The following is a 21,429-nucleotide window of genomic DNA, read 5'->3' as shown; positions in this document are numbered from 1 at the left end:
TACGTCTCTTTCTTGTTTCAATGAAATTGCTCCCGTCGAATTTTTCTTCAGCGACTTAAATTCAAATGAACTTGTGCTTTTGATTGTGGTACCAGCCATGAAAAAATCATTGGTTGAAATATGGGCAAAACTTTGTTGTTTGTGAACATACAGAAATGATGATGAAATTGAAAACTCGTACCTCTCCGCCCGATGTTGCCACTAAGAGAGATTTCTAAAGAGAGTGTTTCTAAAGTCTCGAACACTCAAGTTTAATATCGTATTTTCTGAACGCTAAAGAAATGCTCTCTAAGCAAGATCCAAAAAGTCTCATCCAAGCTTAATTTACATATGCCACAAAAAATTATGGTGTGAAACGTAAGCTTTTATTGGCAGTTTATTACCGCAGCCGTGACCTAGCAGTTTGGGCATCCGCCCCGTCTGCAGGTGGTGCGGGATTCGATCCCCAGCGTCTCCTGGTGCCCGCCAATGATACAATGGGTACAAGCTTTCCCTGGCCTGGTGTTGAGCTTATTCAGGACGATATATTTGGGATCCCACATGAGTAAACGAAAATATCTTCTGCCATGGCGCTCTTTGGCCCCAGATTCACTTGCAACACAAAAAATTCATCATCATCATTGATTATTGAGAAGGAACGGCATCCAAGATTTTAGTGTGGTATAAAAATGGTGACTTGGGCAAGTTGCATGTAGTTCATTTTGGCGGATAATTCAGCGCGGAGGGACGCGAGACACTGGACGGGGGACAAAATTTTAGTGTGGTGTTAGTGAGATACTTCGAACACTTGTCAGCAAGTTTCGTCTGAAGAAATTTCGTTCGAGAGTTAGAAGTAAAAATATGGGAGGCGCTCGGCGAAGCGACCGCAGCTCCTATATAAAGCAAATGTCATGCAGGTGCTAGAACATGTAGCGTCATTGGTAAAAAAAAGCCGCAGTAGAGCACTGCTTGTGTCGCTTTGTCGTATACTCCAAAGCGCCGTAAATGGGCAGACAGCTTAACCTCTTCCTGTATAAAGCTGCGGATCAGTCAGCAGAGCAGGGGTTCTTGCAGGAGTTTCATATACAAGACGGACGACGATATTTGTGCCCTGTTCACACCTGCGACCTCATCTGTCCACCTTTTCCCATCTTCTGATAAGAAACTGGTAAAACATTAACAATTCCGCACTGAGTGTCGACAGCGGTGTCTGGTGCTCCTCTCTTTATCAACGGCCACCATGATTAGCCACCTGCGTCGACGATCGGAAGTGCCTGCACGAGCGTCCCTGCTGATTCGTGAGCGTGCATTGCGCAATGCTGGTCCTCTTGTGCATGGATGCTTGCTCTCTGTGCGTCTATATCTTCAGAATTGACCGGAAAGTCCGCAACGGCGCCATCAGCAGCCGGTCCACACTTGGAAAACCGTGCCATGAATGAGAAAACGTAACGACCAAAAGCACACTTACTATATCAGTGTCTACGCAAATATTAAAATAAATACAAGATAACTAAAAAGCAAACGAAAGATAGCGTTATGAGCACATAATTGAGCTCAGGAATGAACTAAAGTCCATTCGAGACCAGGGGGAGTCCGCAAGGCAAATTCCGGAGGGCTGGCTGTATGGCGGCGCATCTTCGTTACTTCAGGCGAGGCACTGCGAACAGAATGTAGACTTAGCATTAATTATTCTGGAATTTAGATATTTTTAAACTTTTTTACTTATCTTTGTGACTTGCGGTATGTAAGCCATAAGAACAAAATGGGAGACGGCAGCTCGCACACCCAAAAATAAAATTTACCCGGCTTCTCCGATTTTACAGGCACATGCTTTAAGTTTCTCAAAAAATTAGCGAGGAAAAAAACGGTACGAAGAGATGCAAGAAATTCGAGCGCCCACGTTGCCTGCATTTCTTCATTTCATTTTTTTTTCAGTTTCTTGCGCTTATTTTATAATCACCGAAAAGGATCGATTTAACGTTGTACATATTACGCTGCACAGCAGTGGTGTTTCTCCCCCGGAAAAATGAAAAGTTTCTAGCGCTGGACAAAAAAAAGTGGGAAAATTTGTTTATCCATATCAAAGTGAAGGAGATTGGACACGGCGGAATATCTTCAGATTAGTCAACGCGTGACGCTCAGATTCTAATTCGACTGTCTCATAATTATTCTAGCACGTCTAGTGTTCGTCTATTTCCAGATAGCCACGGACACTGCAAAGCAGTTGTAATGGGAGGGATACACACTCGTATAGTAGTAGTAGTAGCAGTAGTAGTAGTAGTAGTAGTAGGAGTGGTAGTAGTAGTGGTAGTGGTGGTCTTGGTGGTGGTGGTGGTGGTAGTAGTGGTGGTAGTGGTAGTGTTAGTAGTAGTGGTAGTAGTAGTGGTAGTACGGGCTCCTAGCCTGTGCAGCCAGGTCCCGACAGTGCGTGGAAGGGGGTGGGAAAGAAATCTGATTGCAGAGTAACCGGGCAGGAGAATAGGCAGTGGGAGAGGTTGGCATAAGGGGCAGGGCCGTTGTGGCATGAAGTATCACGAGGAAATTTGTATAGATAAAGCCGTGCAGGTGTGACAAGTCCGTTAAGTTGTATCTGTCGAAGGATTTGAGCCTCCTGCACAGAAAGACTGGATGAGGGTCGGGGTAGATGTTACGGTCGAGGCGTAGTGCATTGTAATACTCTTTGATGGTGGCGCGAAAGGACTGTCTCGAACCGCCCTCCGAGTTCCTTGGCCAGGGGCTGAACGGTACCCGGGCAAGTGTTTAAGAGCTTCACGGGCGAGCTGGTTAACCAGCTCATTGTCGTCAATCCCCGAGCGCCCAGGGATCCATCGAAGGAATATAGGGCAAGGGTGCAGCGACGCAAGTGCGGCCTCGAGCTCCGTGGACAGGTGTGATGGGAGTGTTTTTGATTCAATGACACGAATCCTGAGAGTCTGTGTAGATGGTGTAGTGGAAAATGTATAGCTTGAATGTTATAGCTGGAAAGTGGAAGTTATAATTTAGGCCGAAGGTATAGCTGGAAAATCCTTAACTCGCTTTTCATCTAACTATCCATGTTGCTTTCTTGCTGTGTCGTACTACCATACTATTCACCTTCCTCTGATGCGTGCGTTGCTTTTAATGCAATGCCATTAGAGTTGACACACTAAACACACCCCCCCCCCGCACCCCCTCCCCACTGTCCGAGATGAAACTTGCTCATTGACCGAGAGATGTCGTGTGGTCTTGTGACATTATCGCAACCTACCCTGACGAAACACCTTGATTGTTTGAGAGAGGTCACGAAACATTGTCAGTTCATCAAAACCTGCCCACCGTGGCAGATGACAAATAATTAATGATTGGTCGAGAATATTTTGGAGACAGCAAGGAAGAGACTCGATATCAGAAGTCGAGAAAAAAAGGTTGGTATATGAAATGTCGTCACCGCCACAGCACACCAGATACCTGCTACTGCAGCTGGTAATCGTAATATGACACTCGATGCACTGACAATTGCAAAGAAACTGACGCAAACACACCCTGGGGTTGCAACAGAAGCTGCGTATAATGTGAAATGCAATGATATCTCATTCCGCTCATCAGGTACCTTAAAGGGCAGGTGAAGAGGTTTTAGAATTGTACGAGTTTAAATGGGGTAGAATGTGTGAAACCTGGAGGTAAAGCATGTGAAGTATTTTTGGGCTAAGATTTGAAATGTTGACGTAATAGCAGAATAAATCCGCATTGTTGGTCAGGCTTCTCTTCAGTGCCTGCGATGGGCAGAGACCGCAACGATGACGTCACATAGAGCGGCGCTGCGTTTACAGCTAATAAACGTTTGTTTCAAGGAATTAAACCAACACCGCCGACAGTGAAGCCCATGAAGCATCTGATGAACTAAAGCGGCTGTTTGGGCTTGTTGGTCAGTGAACATGGTAAAAGAATGCAGCGCGAAAAAAACAAGGACGAACAGAAGTGGACAGGACCAGCGCCCTGTCCTGTCCACTTCTGTTCGTCCTTGTTTTTTTCGCGCTGCATTCTTTTACCATGAAGCATTGTTTGGTGGTCTTGGAAGGCTCACTGCAGCTCGTGGGCGAAGGCAGCGGACGTCTTAAATTTCGGCAACGAAGATTTCATCACGAGTTTCTCCGTACATCTTTATTGTAGTGAGGAGAAGCCTGACTATCGCTGCGGTTTAATCGGTGATTACGTCAAAATTTTCAATGCTGGCGAAAAAATACTTGGCATGCTTTACCTTGAAGCTTCATAGGTTGGATTTCTTGAAGAACCTAAAATTTTCAAAAAACCATTTCACCTTCCCTTTAACTGTCGCTATCGCTTTTCAGCCTCATTTCTAACAAACTTGTTTTCATGCAAGTGTTTAGACACTATAAATCAGTGCTAGCCGGATTCGAGGCTTCTTATTTTCTATTTGGGAGAATCCGTAAGGTCACATCCATATGTCGCCTTTCCCAATCATCATCGTTTAGTGTGACCCGAGCAAGGGACTCCGAGAACTACTTTCGCATTTACAGCCTAACTGCTTTTTAAAACCTATATCATTTTCACTGCATCCGCAGTTAAGTCTTGCTGTTAGGATTGAATACACGTTTACAACCCTACACTAGCCGGGCAAAAAAAAAAAAAGCCACCACCTCATAACCTTTCCGCAGTGAATGATGTTCCAAGTCGCCACTTTCTCTTTTGTTAGTACGCATGAGAACTTCCTTGGTATGCCCCACAATTATACTTTTGGAACTCTTTCGAACAACCGCTCTGCGTATCATGTTCGCCGCACAACTACGGCGGATGATAGGTGCTGCCAGCCTACGTTTTTAATGAATGGCAGCCAGTGCTCTTCGGCAGCGTTAATCTGCTCCCCTTGAAGCGTAGAGACGAGTTCAGCCTCAATCTTGTGCATATTCTGCAGTTTCTATTGATTCCAGCGCTTTTCTGCTAAAGCCTCAAACCAAACTCGCGACGCATTCCAGATTCTCAATAAGGCTGCACTCACTCGAATTATCCAGTCAAACTCGCCCATTTCAGAACTGTTCCCACGCAGCAAAAACATGCAAGATATTTGAAAGTACAAAACAGACGCATAATTCGAAGCCTCGAGGTGATCGCTGAACCGGTAAGCGCGAGGAAATTTCAATTAGAGCTTTGCTTACATGTGAAGCGCTTAAGACAGACTTTCCAGTGAGTGGTTGTCCGTACTTGACGAATTAATGATACTCAAAAACGTGAGCCTCGCAGGCCAGTGGACATAGGTCAGCGCATTTTGTATATGTATAGTGTGCGTGATTGCAGACAAGTTGGAAGCACACAAAAACGACCATGGTCGAGTGGTCTAAAGTAGTAGTGATGGAGACCACAGACTCCGAACTGGCCTGTGTTCGAATCACTCCGTTTAAGGCCGCGAAACGGGCGCGTAAATAGCAGGAGGGCTGTATCGTGAAAAAATAACATGAATAAATGAAGGTTCAATGAATGAATTCGGCTACTGATCCGCAGTACCCGGGTTCGAACCCGACCGCGGCGGCAGCGTTTTGATGGAGGAGAAACGCAAAAGGCACTCGTGTGCTGTGCGATATCAGTGCACGTTAAATATCCCCAAGTGGTCGAAATTATTCCGGAGACCTCCACTACGACACTTTTTTCTTCCTTTCTTCTTTCACTCCCTCCTTTATTCCCTCTCTTACGGCACGGTTCAGGTGTCCGCCAAGATGTGAGCCAGAAACTGCGCCATTTCCTTTCCCCAAAAACCAATTTTCATTTTCAAATGAAGGAAGTTGTAGACGACGAGGAAGGCACCTTTTTTTCTGGGTGTCTGTGGGCAATCAAAGTGAATGAATTTTCGCGTTTGTGACACCTAGCATGTAGTCTGCGCTCGTCTAACTCTTTTTCTTTTTTATTTCTTCCTTCGTGTCCCGATATCTTCAGCAACCGGGTGCCACACCATCACGATTACTTTTTGTAAAGTTGCATACTGTTACTCCCCTAACAATTTTTTTTCTCAAAATGGTACCAAAATGGTCGTTTTGTACCCACTCTGTAATTTTTTTTTTTCGAAGAAAAAAATCCTTTGGACGAGACCTTCTCGTCTCAAATCGGAGACAGTGTTCCAGAAAACACTCGACAAGCTGAACTCTTCATGTGCCAGAGATGGTAGTCATCGATGTGACGAACCTGGCTGGTCTAGTCCCCCGGGGGTTGAACGAAAGGAACACGAAAAAATTAATCATTTCTGGCTCATGACGAGTCCAGATTGTCGTCCACTTTCTGGCACTCTGTATCCGCTTCAAGGCGCGAAGGGCTTGTATGAAGCATTTTTTTTCTCAGCAGAGAGATGGACGGCCTGATTTTGGATGGCCCATATTTATAGCATGTTCGAAAAAAAATGTCTTTTAGGGAGTCAACCATCGCAGGTGCTTATACTTACGCGCGTAGCATGTTGCCGAGAAATTTCCAACTTTGCTAGCTCCCCACGTATTGAGCAGATTTCGGGCGGTGCTAAACCGTTGCAGAAAACTCCAAGCGGCCCCCTTATACGTGGTGCAGTTCTTGAGCGCGCCATCATAGTTTGCGTCATACACAGCGAGACCAGCCAGGAGGTCCGTGTTGTTTGTCCAGGTATCGCAAATCTGCGACAGGAAGCGTCACAGTGTAATTTTCATTGTATTACATTCAAAATCAGTAAGCAGTGAAGTGCGAAAGGTCACAATAATATTGAACGCAAGATACTTAAATAAAAGAGGCTCATTAATGTAAGGGGATTGCCATAATACTTATTCCCGCGACGGATTACATGTGTTTTATACCCTGATTATTTAATACACTGTGAGCATCTAAGGGTGTAGTTACATTTCAAACTCTAATCTCTTTATGATTCTAGCGCCAGTGTCGGACGATCGTCGCATTCGTGCGAGGTGCCCATTGGTACTGAAATTTGGTAACCAAGGGTTGAAATCACTCAGCGAACGCCGCTAACCATCTCTAACCGGAGGACGTTCACGATGCGGGACGTTAATAGTTTGTTTCACGTACGTAGAGCTCTTACGGGTGACCAGTGCGCATGCGCAGAACGTAAAGGGTATGCGCGAGTCTCACGTATGTGCGTGAGATTCGGATTTTTACGTTGCGGTCTTTGCGTTGTTTGCGTAAGTACGTAGCGTTGACAAACAGCGGCGCCCTGCCCGCCCGCTTCAAAACGATAACAGCTTCGTGGCTAATCCCTCGACGCGATATCGTGTTCTAAACTGTTGTATTAGCCTTCGATTTGTCCATTCTTACCCTCGCATAAAGTTTCAAGCGAGAAATAGGTATTGTTTTTTTTTTTCAGATATAAAGGCGGTTTCCAAGCTGTTAACCCTAACGAAGCAGCGCTCCGACGCTCAGTTCGACTGGCTTGGCTTTAACTCGTCTTGTCTTAGTGTGGCTACAGCACTGCCTGCATCTGTCAGTAGATGGCGTACGTGCAACTAAAAGGGTTTGAAACAAAATGCGCGTATGCTACGTAAACTCCTCACGTTTGCGTACGTGAACTGTGTACGTACGTGAAACTAAAACTGCCTAATGCTTTATTGTACGCCATAGTCGAAGGTTCACCAATTTATTCGAAAATTTACGAAGTTCGAACTGGAGGGTGTCAGAGCGTGATAGCAACGCAGATTTGCGAGCTTCCGTGAATATCAGATCGCTGCACGGAGTATCGCTTTTAAGTCTTTGTGACACCGCTCGAAATTTCTATTGAACAATAAAATCGCCGGATTGTTACCATCAGTAACGGGCAGAAAGTACAGCAGGTACGCAGCGCCGCTCATCGGACAGCTCTTTGGCAGTCTCACTTCTTGCTCTCACAGCTCACGCGGCCACCGACGAAGTAATCTCGAGAAAAATTATTTGTACAGCTTTCGCTGTGAAATTATTCCGGCTGGACATTAACAAGGCAAAAAGAAAGAAAACAAGTTTGCTAACCCGAACTATCAGTTGTTCGTTTTGCCTCAAAACAAATGTGACACACGAAAAGGCAGGGCTAGTGGTATCGTATCTTTTCCTTAATGATGCAGGCAACTCAAAAAACACTAATAACACCATATTGCAGGGATCAATATCTTTCCCAATGATAACAATTAAGGGCGTGTTGGTAGAGTTCCTTTATGAGGAATATAATTATATTCCTGAAGTGAGGTAGTTAGAAAAAGCTGGGAATTCAACTTGACTACTGCTTGCTGTTCAAGGAACAAGTGAAGTTGGAAATGACATTTCGCTGTGCTGAGGAAAGGAAGAATAAATCATATACGTCTCCCCTTCGTCAAAGGATGATGAGTGTGTTGTAAGCTTCCTATGAAGTTGTCAGGCCTTTTGTCTCTCAGTTTGTACGGCACTCGAACACCAACTTTCCTCAAGAATTTTCAGTTCAAAAATAGCGCAAAGCCAATCATCTTCTATCCCGCCTTATATCCCCTGTGCTGCAGGAACCACTCTGCATTCGTGTCCAATCCATGCGGCACAGCACAAAGATCTGAAGTCAGACTTCGCAGCGCTCGTCACACCTTCACTCGAAAAGGAAAGACATAAGCGCTGTGTGAGCTTCGGAGCCGGCTAAGGGAAGGCAGCTTACCTTTCTTCTGAAGGATTCCGAGTTGTCAAGAGTCACCGTAAAACCGTGAGTCTTATCGAATGCGAATACAGCGCTGTCGGTCGAGGCGTAGTAAAATGTCGACTTGTATGTGAGGGATGTGTTGTCGCAGACCTGGGAAGGAAAGCGGAGGACCCATCAGAAGGAAAGGAGCGAGTACGATTAAAGAAAAAAAAATTGTTGATTTGCGAAGTAGGGTCAAATGCGAATTAGGTGCTCTGGCAGTTTGGTTTTGACTTCGATTCCGGTGTTCAGATCCAGTGTACACGGACGGCAGTTGTTCGGATAACGATAATGGTTTGATGTCCATAATATGAAACTGGTCGTTCGCTGCACTCATAGATCCCTGGGACTCTTCCTTCCACTCCTGGCGCAGTGGTGAAGCTGTCAAGCAATGCGCCACTGCCCTTCTATGGCAGGTTCTACCATCGATGTGACTTGGGTTGCGACAGAGCTTGCTCTTCTTGAGCAGCCTCTCACGATTCAGCTGCTGCCTGACGCGGTGGGCTCGTTGCTAGGTATATACACATAGGCAGGCTGCCCATCACCCAGTGGGCAGGTGAGCAGCCTGCCACAGTACAGGCCTCAGACAAACAGAAATAGACAAACACACAACGGCTAAATAGGGGAAATGGCCCCTAGCGTACTAAAAATATCAAAGGAACGTTCCTATATGAACGTGTTTCAGCGTAAGCTGCTAGGGAAGTCATATTTAAAAGGATTTCAACGGGTCACGTCGCCCATTGGCAAACCAGTTACATGACTATTAGACGTCAACGGGAGCACTAACGTGTTAATGACGCCATTTTTGTGACAACGACGTGATCTCTATAAACAAGCCACTGATAATTAATGGGTCACATGACAATTATAGTGAGTTACATGGTCCATTATAGTGTGCAATCGCTGTTTGGACCAGTTACCCAGTCATCGTTGTAGTTCGCGTGATTACTACCCGACCTCCGCGGAATGAGGCGTTGATAATAAAGAGCCGCATGAGAAATAATCAGCCATATGAGTCATTACTGCGGCCTACGTGTCACTGATGATCATGTTATTTCACTCGAAACATGTGAGCTTTGCACAATGAGCTTCTCTGTAGATTCTTTGGTGTTCCCTGTGGCCGCCTTGCGTTGGTATGTATTGATATTCGGTACACTACCGAGGTCAGCATTAAATGCCTATGAGACTAACCGCAAATAAGACACTAGTAGATGGAAGCGCCGCCTAGGAGCCGCAAATAAAACTCTTCGGTAGTTGCCATTAACAGATACTTTTAGCAGAGTGGGCTAGCGGAGCGGACGAAAGCGGAACGCTCAGGCGGACCAGCGGGTTCACGGCGCTGCGCGCTCGCCCGCTCGTATGGTCACCACAGCGGAAAGCGCCCAGCGAGCGAGCGGCACTTCGGATTGACGGTGACAGAGCCAAACGTTTTTTTTTTCTAACACGACCTACTTATTTTTACGTTACTAATATTACAGGATATACTAGAAACACAAATAATGACCTTATTTAGCAATTTTAGCATAATAAAAGCTAGCGGGATTGATATTTTCTTTTCCCTGTTTTTCCCATATGTAAGACGTCCCTTTTGCTCCGATCCTATGATAAATGGCTCTAACACTGTCATTATCTATACATAATACGATTTCTATTCTCATGTTTTATACTGATGATTACATTTTTTCGAGTGATATTTAAGTTTTCTGTTGCATTTTAAACAACCCCTACCTAGTAGTAAGCAACGTCGTATGAAGGGCTCCGTAAATTTAGACCACCTGGAGTTCTTTAGCGTGCACTGATATTGCACACTGCACGGGCCTCTAGAAATCTGCCTCCATCGAAATTCAACGGCCAGGATTGAACCCGCGTCTTTCGGGTCAGCAGCTGAGTGCCCTAACTACTGAACCACTGAGGTGGCTAAGTCGGAGCATAAGCGTCCCTCGTTTTTTGCCACGATTTTCATGCGTTCCGTGTGCGAGAACACTGCCTCACGAGTTCCAACCGACTCACCGAGTTTTTCTGCAGCTTGCCTTTGTGGGCTACCGTAGCCAAACCCGCACTAAAAGATCAACTTCACAGGCCACTGCACGAGACCACTATGCTATCGCCGCAACCTATCTCGCCTTAATGTGCAATGCACTCTCGCGCTTCTTCTTCTTCTTCTTCTTCTTCTCCTCAAGTAATATGGCACATACCCACGTGGGGGGGATTGGCCAAGGTATAGGGTAGAATGCCAATGAAGCATTTGCGCGGGGAAGGAAACGTCAGAAGACTGAATCAAGATAAAAAAAAATTGGGAAAAATAAAATGAATTCAAGAGGAATGAGTCATCCGGAATAGAATCAATCTAGCCTTTTTTGGACATGCGAAAGAATTTTGTGTATAGCTAACAAGAAAATCGATTAGTTGCACTTATGTAATCGTACACACTGCTTAACGGGAATCCCTTGGCACTCGCACCGAACGATAGAAGAACTGTAAGAGACAGAGGCAGTCCTAGTCTCGAAAGAGGAACCTCCAGATATTGCTTTCTCTGAACCGCGAACCGCCGGCAAGAGAGGAGAAAATGATCGATTGATTCAACTTGCCCACATGATACACAAAGGTTTGTCGCAGCGAACCCGCACCTGCATAAGTACAAGTTTAAGTGAGGGATTCTACATCGCAGGAGCGTCATGGACACTTCACAAAGCCTTGACTTACACCACCGGATATTCCATGGGTACTTTAGGTGTTGAAAGTCCACGGTATTCAGCAACGGATCACTCAAAGTGGCTGAAATATGTTGGAACCGCTGGAAACGTGAAGCTGCTAACAGAATGAGGTGAGGGACTGGATATATTACAGGTGCGCTGAGAGCTGACCTTGCCAATAAATCAGCCACCTCGTTAAAATAGACGCCTGAATGCCCAGGTACCCAGACCAAACGGATCTCGCGCACTGTGCTCGGAACAAAAAACCTAAGTGAACGAGTCAAGAAAGATTTTTCCGAATTTTGGAGAGAGACAATAACTGAAAGGCAGTCTGTGAGAATAAGAACCCGTGCGACATGTCTGGGAATTTTGAGAAGAGCCAAACCAATGGCCAAAAACTCTGCGAAGAATATAGGAGTATAATCAGGGATACGAACGGAGTAGCTCCAATCTAGATCCTGCGAATATATGCCAATCGCCGCCTTCTCACAGCTGCCGGAGGCATCAGTGGAGAGAACAGTATGATGTGGAAAATTCTGTAGGTGTTCAGAAAGAAGACCATTTAGGGTATGTGCGGGCATATGCTTCGCATGGGACGGGAAAATAAAGTCGTAATAGAAGACGGGATCAGCCTGCGTGTCAGCAACTCGTTGCAAGGAGATCAGATCAACCTGAAGCGGAGCTAACAGATTCTGCGTGAACCTAACTTGCGGAAGCTGATAACGTGGCCAGTGATTAGTCAAAAAAAGGTGTGGTTGGGATACAAAAATTGGAATACTAACGCCTGGGGCCGGGTCAAAAGACTTGAGGAAAGTACGCACTGTTAGAAGTTGGAAGCGGGAATATAGGTTGGGGATACGCGCTTCCAGATAAAGGACAGCGTTGGAAGCTGATTTTGGGAGCCCGAGGCATAGCCGTAGGGCACGTCTTTCCAGTAAGGCTAATGGCTGCAGCTTGTAGTTCGCGCTACCAGAGAACAAGGGGCAACCAAATTCCAGAATCGGTCTCATATAAGCCTTATAGAGCAACAGTAGCGTGTCACGACGCATGCCAAACTTTTTATTGCCAACTCGGGTCAAACGGCCCAGTGCACGTTCCCCTTTAGTAACATTATTCTTAATATGGTGTCGCCAGTCCAAATTTTGGTCATAAGTAACACCTAGGTATTTAACCGACTCCACCTGCGGAATTGGAGTGGAGCGGTAGGCTAGCGAGATGTACATAGGAGCGTCGGGTGGAAATACCAGCACGCCGCATTTGCTGACATTAAGTGATAAATTGATTTGGTCCAACCAGACTTCAAGAGCATTCAGATATGCCTGCAAATACCCGTAGAGCACATGAATATCATTTGCTGATGCGAAAAAAGCTATATCATCTGCGTATACATAAACTGTAACGTTAGGATGAATGGGGATGTCCCGAACTAATATGTTGAAAAGCAGCGGAGAAAGAACAGAGCCTTGCGGCACACCTCTTGATTGACCATAGGTATTAGAACAAAAAGATCCGTCTGTACAGAAGAAAAATCTATCTTTTAGAAATGCACAAATCCAGGTGTAGAGGTAATGCGGTGGTTGTAGTTGAGCAAGCTTGTTAATGAGGACTGTGTGCTCCACGCTGTCATAGGCCTTCGCAACGTCAAGCGTCACCAAGGCCGAAACTTCTCTCATGCGCATTGAGAGGCGTATTCGGCTCTCGAGATCCACATGCGCGGACCATATGGAACAACCGCGACGAAAGCCAATCTGTGCGGGACTGAGGCCGTTAATATGATGAACATGCTTTGTGAGGCGACTGTGTACTACTCTTTCTATTAGCTTTACTAAATTTGAGGTTAAAGCAATCGGCCGAATATTGTCTAATTGAAATCCATTGTCTGCATTTTTTAAAAGTAAAATTATTTTCGCAATTTTCCAACTGTGAGGAATCCAAGAGGTTTCCAATGACGCATTTACAATATCTAGAAGGTGAGTTGGAAAGTCGTGCGCTAAAATCTTTAACATGCCCACAGTAATCCCGTCAGATCCCGGAGCAGCAGAGTGCATCGAGGAAACAATTTGCAGGAGCTCCGACACGTCGACCTCAGGATAGTCCGAGCTGGGGGTGAGAGTGTGCAAAGGTTCTGCTTTCTGTACCTGGAAACGTAAGGCCAGCCCCTGCGCGATGCGTTCAAGGTTTTGCTTAGCCTCCTGCGGAGACATTACCATTGACCTTATGCGATTGGAGGCCGGAGAGCTGTTATTCTGCGCCATGAATCTATAGAGAGCCTTCTTATTCTGGGGTTTTGAGAGATACGTGTTTAAATTTTGATTATAATCCTCCTTTGCCTTTTTAACAGTTCTTTTGAAACATGCAGAGAAGAACTTATAATTTATCCAATTAGCTGGGCTCTGATTATAAGAAAGGCTTTTCCAGGCTGCTTTTCTACGACGATAAGCTTTCTCACACTCCTCCGTCCACCAAGGAGACGGCTGTCTGGCAGGAGCAGTAGTGCACACCGAGAATACAGAACTCTCAGCAGCATCTTGCAGAAAGGTAATTGTCCGCTGAGCTCTTTGTGCTCGACCTGAGCTAACTATGGAGGGGAGTGAGGCAGATATCAATTTTTTGTACATAATGTGGTTTAGAAATTTCATGGTTGCACCACCTTTTCTGATAGGCGAGGATATAATAGAAAAGGTTATTGGAAAGTGGTCACTAGATGTACCTGATTCTTCAGTTGACCATGCAGATACGCCAACCCCACGAGATGCTAATGTTAAATCTATGATTGAACGGGATCCTCCACGCATAAAGGTTACTGCTCCGGAATTACAGCAGCGCACTGCATTCATTGACATCCAGGACCACAGAAGCTGGCCGCAGGAGTCAGAGCGACTATCCCAGGCACTGTGGTGCGAATTAAAATCTCCTGCGATGACTGTGCTGTTTGCGCCGCTCAGTAAGGTGTCCAAACAGTCTGTCCTGTGAACACCGATTGGGAAGTAGACGTTAGCAATAGTGACTTTGGCGCACTGTGGAAGGGAGATTTCAACCGCCAACAACTCACAGTCAGGGCGCATAACTGTCTGCGAGATTGATGCCCGGTGACATATTTTCGTACAGATCATAGTTATTAACCCACCACCCCTGCCATTAACGCGATCTACCCTGAAAACACGAAATTTTTTTAATGTGAATGATTTAAGTGGAGAGAGCCACGTTTCTTGTAAAATCACAATATCTGGATTATGTTTATGAAGAAGTAATTCAAGATCCGGTAAAGAAGAAAGTACGGAGCGACAATTCCACTGCATAACTTTTAGACCCGCCATGATTATCGACTGGTTAAAGAGGCATCAACAGCCTCCTTCAGCACATCAGTCTGGGGAATTAATTTGGGGGGTCCTTTCTTTGCTTTGACTTGCGGAACAGCTGACTTCGAGGGTGAGGAAGAAGCTCGACGCTTCTGGGAAGTGGTGAGCATTTCAACGTCCATGCTACAAGGATCTACGTGAGCGACACTGTCAGGAGCGCTGTTGGCAGGCGGTACTTGGGGCACGGTAGGAGGCGACATGGAATGACTCTTACTAGCAGCACTCGGGAGTGATGCCGGCGTAGCCGCCGAAACATGTGATTCAGTAGGCAGAGATTGGCCAGCAACAAGTTGAGATAGAGCCTCGGTGAAACTGCTCAGCATTCGCTCGACCACCACAGAAAGAGCCTGTTCTACTGAGGACACTATTGAAGTAGTCAAACTTGACGGTATATCAGCAACAGATCTTCGCGCACGGCTGGCATCTGCTCTCGAACATCGTTTCGCTTGAATGATATCGAGCAGGCTTTGTTCGTCGGCTCGTTTCGAGCAGTTGACATCATCAGCTGAGTGGTTGCCCTTGCATAGGCAACACTGGGGCTGATCAGAGGCGCAGCTGTCATCTGAATGCCCTTCTCCACAAACCCGGCAGCGGGTCGCCGACTTACACGCTTTACCACTGTGACCGAAACGCCAACAGTTGTTGCACTGAAGAGGACGGGGCTGCAGAGGGTCCACACGATACACTATCGGCCAAACCTTGAGTTCAGAAGGACAGGAGGAACCAGCAAACGTAGTGATAACTGACTCTGTCGCAACACGCACACCATTGAATTCTCTACTGCACCGGTAGACAGAAAGAACCCCCCCACCTGCATCCTGAAACTCCTTCAGTATGTCCTGCGGGGAAGATGCCGGGTCCACGCCACGAACAATACCTTTGGAACATGCGAGCTGTTCCGGGATGAAGGCTTTAACCACTAAGGACTGAAATATTTTGCACTGGAGCAGATCTGTGACACAATCAATGTCAGCGGACCTGCAAACAATGCCTCTCCGGCCGAACGGTCGCACCTCAGAGATCTGGAGGTAGTGGGTAGTGAGAGATCTTAGCTCCTGCTGAAGGACCTTGGGGCTTTTCATCTTGATCGTTCCCTCACCGATCGGCACGAGAGCCACAGGGATGATGTCAATTCCATTTTTACGAAAATTTTCTAGCGGCAAGCTTTGGGTGGGCAAGCTGGCAAACCAGGTTGCCGTCCCTCCACCCGGGGAGGTCAGCGACATACCTGAGCCAAACGCACTCTCAAATGCACATTAACCTGGCCTACAGACCTACCCTGAGAACTGGCCAAATCCCCCCCACAGAACGGCCTCACCAGAGATGACCACGTAGGCACCACCAGGACACCACAGTTGAGCTCGAATCCAAGCACCAGCAAGAACACGTCAGCCTTCCCAACACAGTCAGTCTCGCGCTGTGCATTGCACATCGTCGTCTTCATCAACTAATACCACTATCCTACTAATATAGACACACTCGCGCTGTGCATTGCACATCATAGTGTTCATCAATTAATGATACCATCCAACTAACATAACACTCTCGCGCTGTGCATTGCACATCGTCGTCTTCATCAGCTTATACTGTTATCGAACTAATATTGCCGCCAGACGTGCCCATCACCCAGCAATGCAAAACCATTAGACAACCAGGCTACTAATCACATTCTTTCGCATATCTACTCGATTTAATTACGGTTGAAACCCTTCCACTTTTTTGTTGCCTATGGATTTCACTTCAATGCCACTCCGGTTCCGCAAATTTGGTTGAAGGTGTCACACGGGTTCAGTGCACTTTAATTCGTATTTATCCCTTCTTCATGGTGCAGTTCTCTCGGCAATCGACGCTATGAGCATATCGTACACCCAGTAAGCAAGGCGAGACTTGCCTCTGGCACGAATACTTTTTGCGAGTAGTTTCCGGTTCTGCAGGGGTACCCTGGGCGGTACCTTCCTGCTCTGGGGAAATGATTGTCCGGATTCCTTGGCTGGTACCAACGCCCCGCCATCGTGAACGACACAGAATACATGGTGTCGATGCCGTGCGTCTTTTGCAGGTGCCTCACTGCTGCCATGGAATCCTGCTGTGAAGCGACAGGAATAAATGAGCGAGACTTCATTTCTCGCTCGAAAAAAGCACGTATTTTTAAGATATATAGTGTGTTTATATTGTTTATTGATGTAATACATCCCCCTTGAGGCAGGGCAAAAGGACTGAACACATCCTCCTGACTAGGCCCTGGCCTCAGAGGACACCGACGGTGCAGCAACAGTGGCGCGTCAGCAGTTGCTCTCCACAACAGCAGTTATACAAGAACAACCAACACTATCCAGAATATTGTACTGTGTCAAAATGTACATATGAAAACATATTGTAACAGTGCTGTGCAAAACGCAAAAGGAAAGTAAAAAAAGTTGGTTAGTAAATTTAAAGGCAAGCAATGAAAAGAATGCTCTGTTCGGGGTGGGAGTAAGAAGTAAAAAGAAAAAAAGATCACAAGACCGCGCATATGGCAAACATAATCTCTTCAGACACGTTTCCCTTCTGCTAAACAAGCCGATATCGAGGAATCCAATGCATTGATTTAAAAGCATCACTTCGACGCTAAAACTAGCCAAAACAGCAGCTTGGGCTTGTTGGTGATCCAACATGAATTAAGAACGTGGGAAACACAGACGGGATACATAGAACAAGAACGCACAACGAGCGCTGTCTCTCTCTTTGAAAGAAAGCGCTCATTGTGTTTTTGTTCTATATGCCTTTGAAAAACAGCGCTCGTTGTGTGTTTTTGTTCTATGTGTCCCGTCTATTTTTTGCGCTCTTACTTCGAGAGGTCTAAAACTAGAGTGTGCAATAAAAGGAATAAATGAGAGAAGAGATATAGTCAAGAGCTGCTAAGAGTTCTCGCCACGCTCAGAGGAAAGGCCGTACTCTAATTACAGCCAACAATAGCATTTATTTCAATCTAGAGAAGAAAAGAGGCCGGTATAGATCTCTAGGCGAACGCGAATTGAAGGAAGCCTCTTTCGCACACTCTAAAACCGAATTAACCTATATGGAAGTAAAAAGGGAATAAGCTTCCCTTTTAGGGACACCCTTTTAGGGGCTGAGTATGTTTCTGAAGTACCGGGGAAGACATTGTTCAGTAAATATACGGAATGCTTACTCTTGGCAGCGGAGTCATATTCCCGCCGCAAAGCATAACAACGATGAACCTAGTAATGGGAGGAGGCTGCCTCAGGGCTCTACCCTAGGGCTCTACTCCAGGGCTCGAGTAGAGTACCTTTCCCCTTAAAGAGAGTGCGCTACAGGAGAGCTTGCGGCTATTTTTACTCCCATATGGGATAACTCGTGTTTAGAGTGTTGACCTTCATAACAATCAGGGTTGGAGTGTGTCATAACAATATGCAGGCGCTTCCAGTTAATCGATCGTTCACTCTACCCAGTCATACCATAATGATGTTGATGGTTTGCATAATATGTCACAGGGGCAAGTTAGCCAGACGGCGTCAAGGCCTACCGATTTGTGCGCCGCGATGTAATTGAGTGAAGTTTATAAAGGACTACATGCAGAAACATTTAAACAATGCTAGGGACCGAATAAATATTTTATCGCATATTGGAAGACGAAATGGAGAAAGCGCTCTCTCACAAAGCTCTTCGCCGCCCTTGATTTCGCAGGAAGGCTGGAAATCTGGGCATGGGTCAGGGACCACTCATTTCCTCACACCTGACGGACAGTCTGACTTTTAGCAAGTTAAAAGCTTCGCCTGAGAGCAAAGAGGGCAGAACAGGACTTAAGTTTGAAGACACAACTCCTGTTGCCGAAGCGAGTTAACTGAACACATCACTAACTTCGATAACACCACGGTTTTACAACAAGGTTTGCCATTATACAATTTGCCGTTCTCAGACTAGCTGTCCTGGTGAGTGTGAGGTAAAAATCTCTCAAGCACTTGAGATAATTCAATGTGTGAAAATTTAGGGCAGGTACTGATATAACTAAACTTAGTTCTGTAACTACTATATAACATTATTATTATTATTATTATTATTATTATTATTATTATTATTATTATTATTATTATTATTATTATTATTATTATTATTATTATTATTATTATCTACAACTCTGATGGAAGCATCTTGCAATAAGAAAACATTGTTTCGCGCGACCCGCCGTGGAGGATCAGTTGTTGTGGCGGTTGGTTGCTGAATACAAAAGTAAAATTTCCGGAAATTTTAAGTGCTCCTGAAAATATAACGAAAACGTTTTTTTCTCTCACTTAGATATTAGAAGCATAGGTAAGATACTTAGAAGAATATGTTGGTAAGTTACAAGCAGATACATGAGAAGTTTGAAACCAAAAATACGTTTTCTTTCTTTCTTTTTCGCATATATACTCTACCGCCTGGTGCTTTGGCTTCGAAAAGACTCGGGGCTATCTCGCGTGTGCTACCCATGGTGAATACCTTTGTTTGCACTCAGCCATATGGAGACTGAGAAGTTTAGGAAGTTTAGGAAGTTTGTGTGAATAAGGTAGCCGCGGCTGGTACAGGACTGGGTTATTTGAATAAATGTATATGTTACGCTTGATCTTGCCGAGTTTTAGTACTTCGGTAGCATGGGGAAATTGCACCCAATTTTGGCCCTTTGTAGTATAAGAGCAACAAATACGCTATGCAGCATGCACCTTGCAGGATTAGAAACTCAGGCAACTGATTGATGTGGAGCTCACCAGAGTATGTATGTAGCTCAGGTTTTCATAATTTCTGCCCTTAGTAATCCTTAAGGTTGGCGCAAGTATGAAGCATTCAGTGATGTTGTTGTCGCGGTGAGATAAGTGTCCAAGAATCACCACTCCTCCCGGAATGAATGTAGTCCTGCAAGTACAGCATGAATATTAAATGCCAACTGTAAAAAGAACTTTTCCCAACAGCTCCTTTACGGGGTACTTTGCGACGCTTCGGGAACAAAAGACTCCGAACACTTACGGTAACACGACAGGGATAACGTACGACATATGATAAGGCGTTTAACGCATGATTGCATCATACAAAATAGGATAAGGATTAATAAAGGAAACTGCAGCAAGTCTAACAATCTCTGTGCCGACGCGCTTCTTGGAAGTGAAAGAAATCAAAACATCGAGCGCTCACTTCATGTAATCCGCCACTTGATCGCAGGTCGTTTGAGGCCGGCAGTAAAGTCCGATGACCGTGTTGGAAGCATTCTTGCCTTCCGCAACCGCGATTTCTTCCAACTCCTGCGAGACATTGTGCTATAATCGCAGAGCTTGAGCTGAACTTTGACCATAACAGCCACAACCGCCAGCAAGACTCAAAGACGTAACGTTTTCGTACTCTGCCACAGCTACTTCCGAATTTCAATCCCCCCCCCCCCCCCCCCTGCAGTTCAGACCAGCGCAAGTAACTAGTTCTGCTCCACGCGCAACAAAAAAAAAGGAAAAGAAAGAAAGAAAGAAAGCAAGCAAAGTAAGTAAAGTAAGGTAAATAAGCAAAGTAAGTAAGGTATGTAATGAAGTAGAGTAAAGTAAGTAAATACACTAAAGGAAAGAAGGAAGAAAGGAAGGAACTCTATTGTGTCCTGCCGATATCGAAACATTCGAATTTTTCTCTCAACCCTGAATCCGACTACGAAGATTGAGGCTGCCTGCCAGCTTGTAATTGGCGCATGCGCCAGCACAGGGGTGCTTGTGATGTTGAGCCTATTAATTATGGCTCACTGGACGTAAAAGTTGGCAAAGATTTATTTTCAAACATAAAAAATGGCAGCGAACCATGAGCCGCGCGGGCGACAAAAAAAGCATCCTTGTACCAAAATGCAACTGTTGATTGCCGCAATACGCAAACCCACTAACGTGTAGACAATTAAAATTTCGCTTACCTAGAATTTGCTGCTGTTATTTATTTATTTATCACATTACCCACAGCGCCGGTTTGTCATTACAGCGAAGGGAGAGAGTTACAATAATCCTACAACATAGTGACAGGAAAAGAAAAAAAATACAGAAAATACATTGCAGCATAATTTGATATAAACACAAGTATAAAATTGCAGCAATGCGGCGCACTATTCATTACATTTCGTTGAAAGGACTTCCTGGGGCAACTTATTTCATTCATTTATTATTTCTGAAAAAAAAAACACTTTTAGTAAATCAGTTCTGCATTTAATTTCGTTTACTTTGAAAGGGTGGTTCCTTCTTGCAGACATATAGTCTGGCGGGATTAAATAATGGTCATGGTCAAAACCTGTTTTAGAATGGTATATACTATAGAAGAATTTCAGCCTTAGTAATATCTGCGTCTCTGCAGTGAGACTTCTGAGCTGCTGACACACTGAAATTTCTGCTGTAAGTATTTGGCTTTCGAGCGGCAGAAATATGCTATACTGACTGTTGAGTTCAGAAAACTTTTCAGGCTCTACGATCAAACTCACCAAGTAATTCTAGTGTCTGAATCCGTAAAACTCCAAAGAAGCACGCACATGCACATACAATACGCCAATAGCGCTATTCAAGGTCATTATATTGCCGGGTCATCTAGACGCATGTTTGTTGAAATGGTAAGCTGTTTACCGGCATAACTGGTTAGCTTTTTTTTTTGTCAGTGCGTTTAGCAGCATCTTTCTGCGCTTTTTCGAGTGGACACTTACTTTGCTTTGAGAAAATAAGTTCGTAAATGCTCTTCGTACAAGACTGATGAGATTTGGTGCTTTGCGAGCACAAGCAACTCAGGCTTTACA

At 45.2% G+C, this 21,429-nt stretch overlaps 1 protein-coding gene and 1 long non-coding RNA gene across 2 annotated transcripts in view; both read right to left on the bottom strand.

Annotated features, from left to right (window-relative positions):
* Positions 1-1,496: 1,496 nt before the first annotated feature.
* On the bottom strand, positions 1,497-8,706 carry LOC144110745 (uncharacterized). The gene is made up of 3 exons (XR_013309915.1): positions 8,585-8,706; positions 6,404-6,605; positions 1,497-1,636 (listed from the first exon to the last, which is right to left on the bottom strand). It is a non-coding gene; the product is annotated as an uncharacterized LOC144110745 (long non-coding RNA).
* Positions 8,707-9,146: 440 nt separating this feature from the next.
* Positions 9,147-21,429, bottom strand: part of LOC144110883 (uncharacterized) — a 35,532-nt gene continuing 23,249 nt past the window's right edge. The window contains exons 8-11 of the mRNA XM_077643950.1: positions 19,821-19,927; positions 19,400-19,544; positions 16,549-16,743; positions 9,147-9,170 (exon numbers count right to left, since the gene is read on the bottom strand). Coding sequence (XP_077500076.1) covers positions 9,147-9,170; positions 16,549-16,743; positions 19,400-19,544; positions 19,821-19,927 — 471 coding nt within the window. The remainder of the gene's footprint in view (positions 9,171-16,548; positions 16,744-19,399; positions 19,545-19,820; positions 19,928-21,429) is intronic.

Source organism: Amblyomma americanum, chromosome 11 (assembly GCF_052857255.1).
Source record: "Amblyomma americanum isolate KBUSLIRL-KWMA chromosome 11, ASM5285725v1, whole genome shotgun sequence".
NCBI classification, from domain to species: Eukaryota; Metazoa; Arthropoda; class Arachnida; order Ixodida; family Ixodidae; genus Amblyomma; species Amblyomma americanum.
This window is presented reverse-complemented; position numbering and strand designations above follow the sequence as displayed.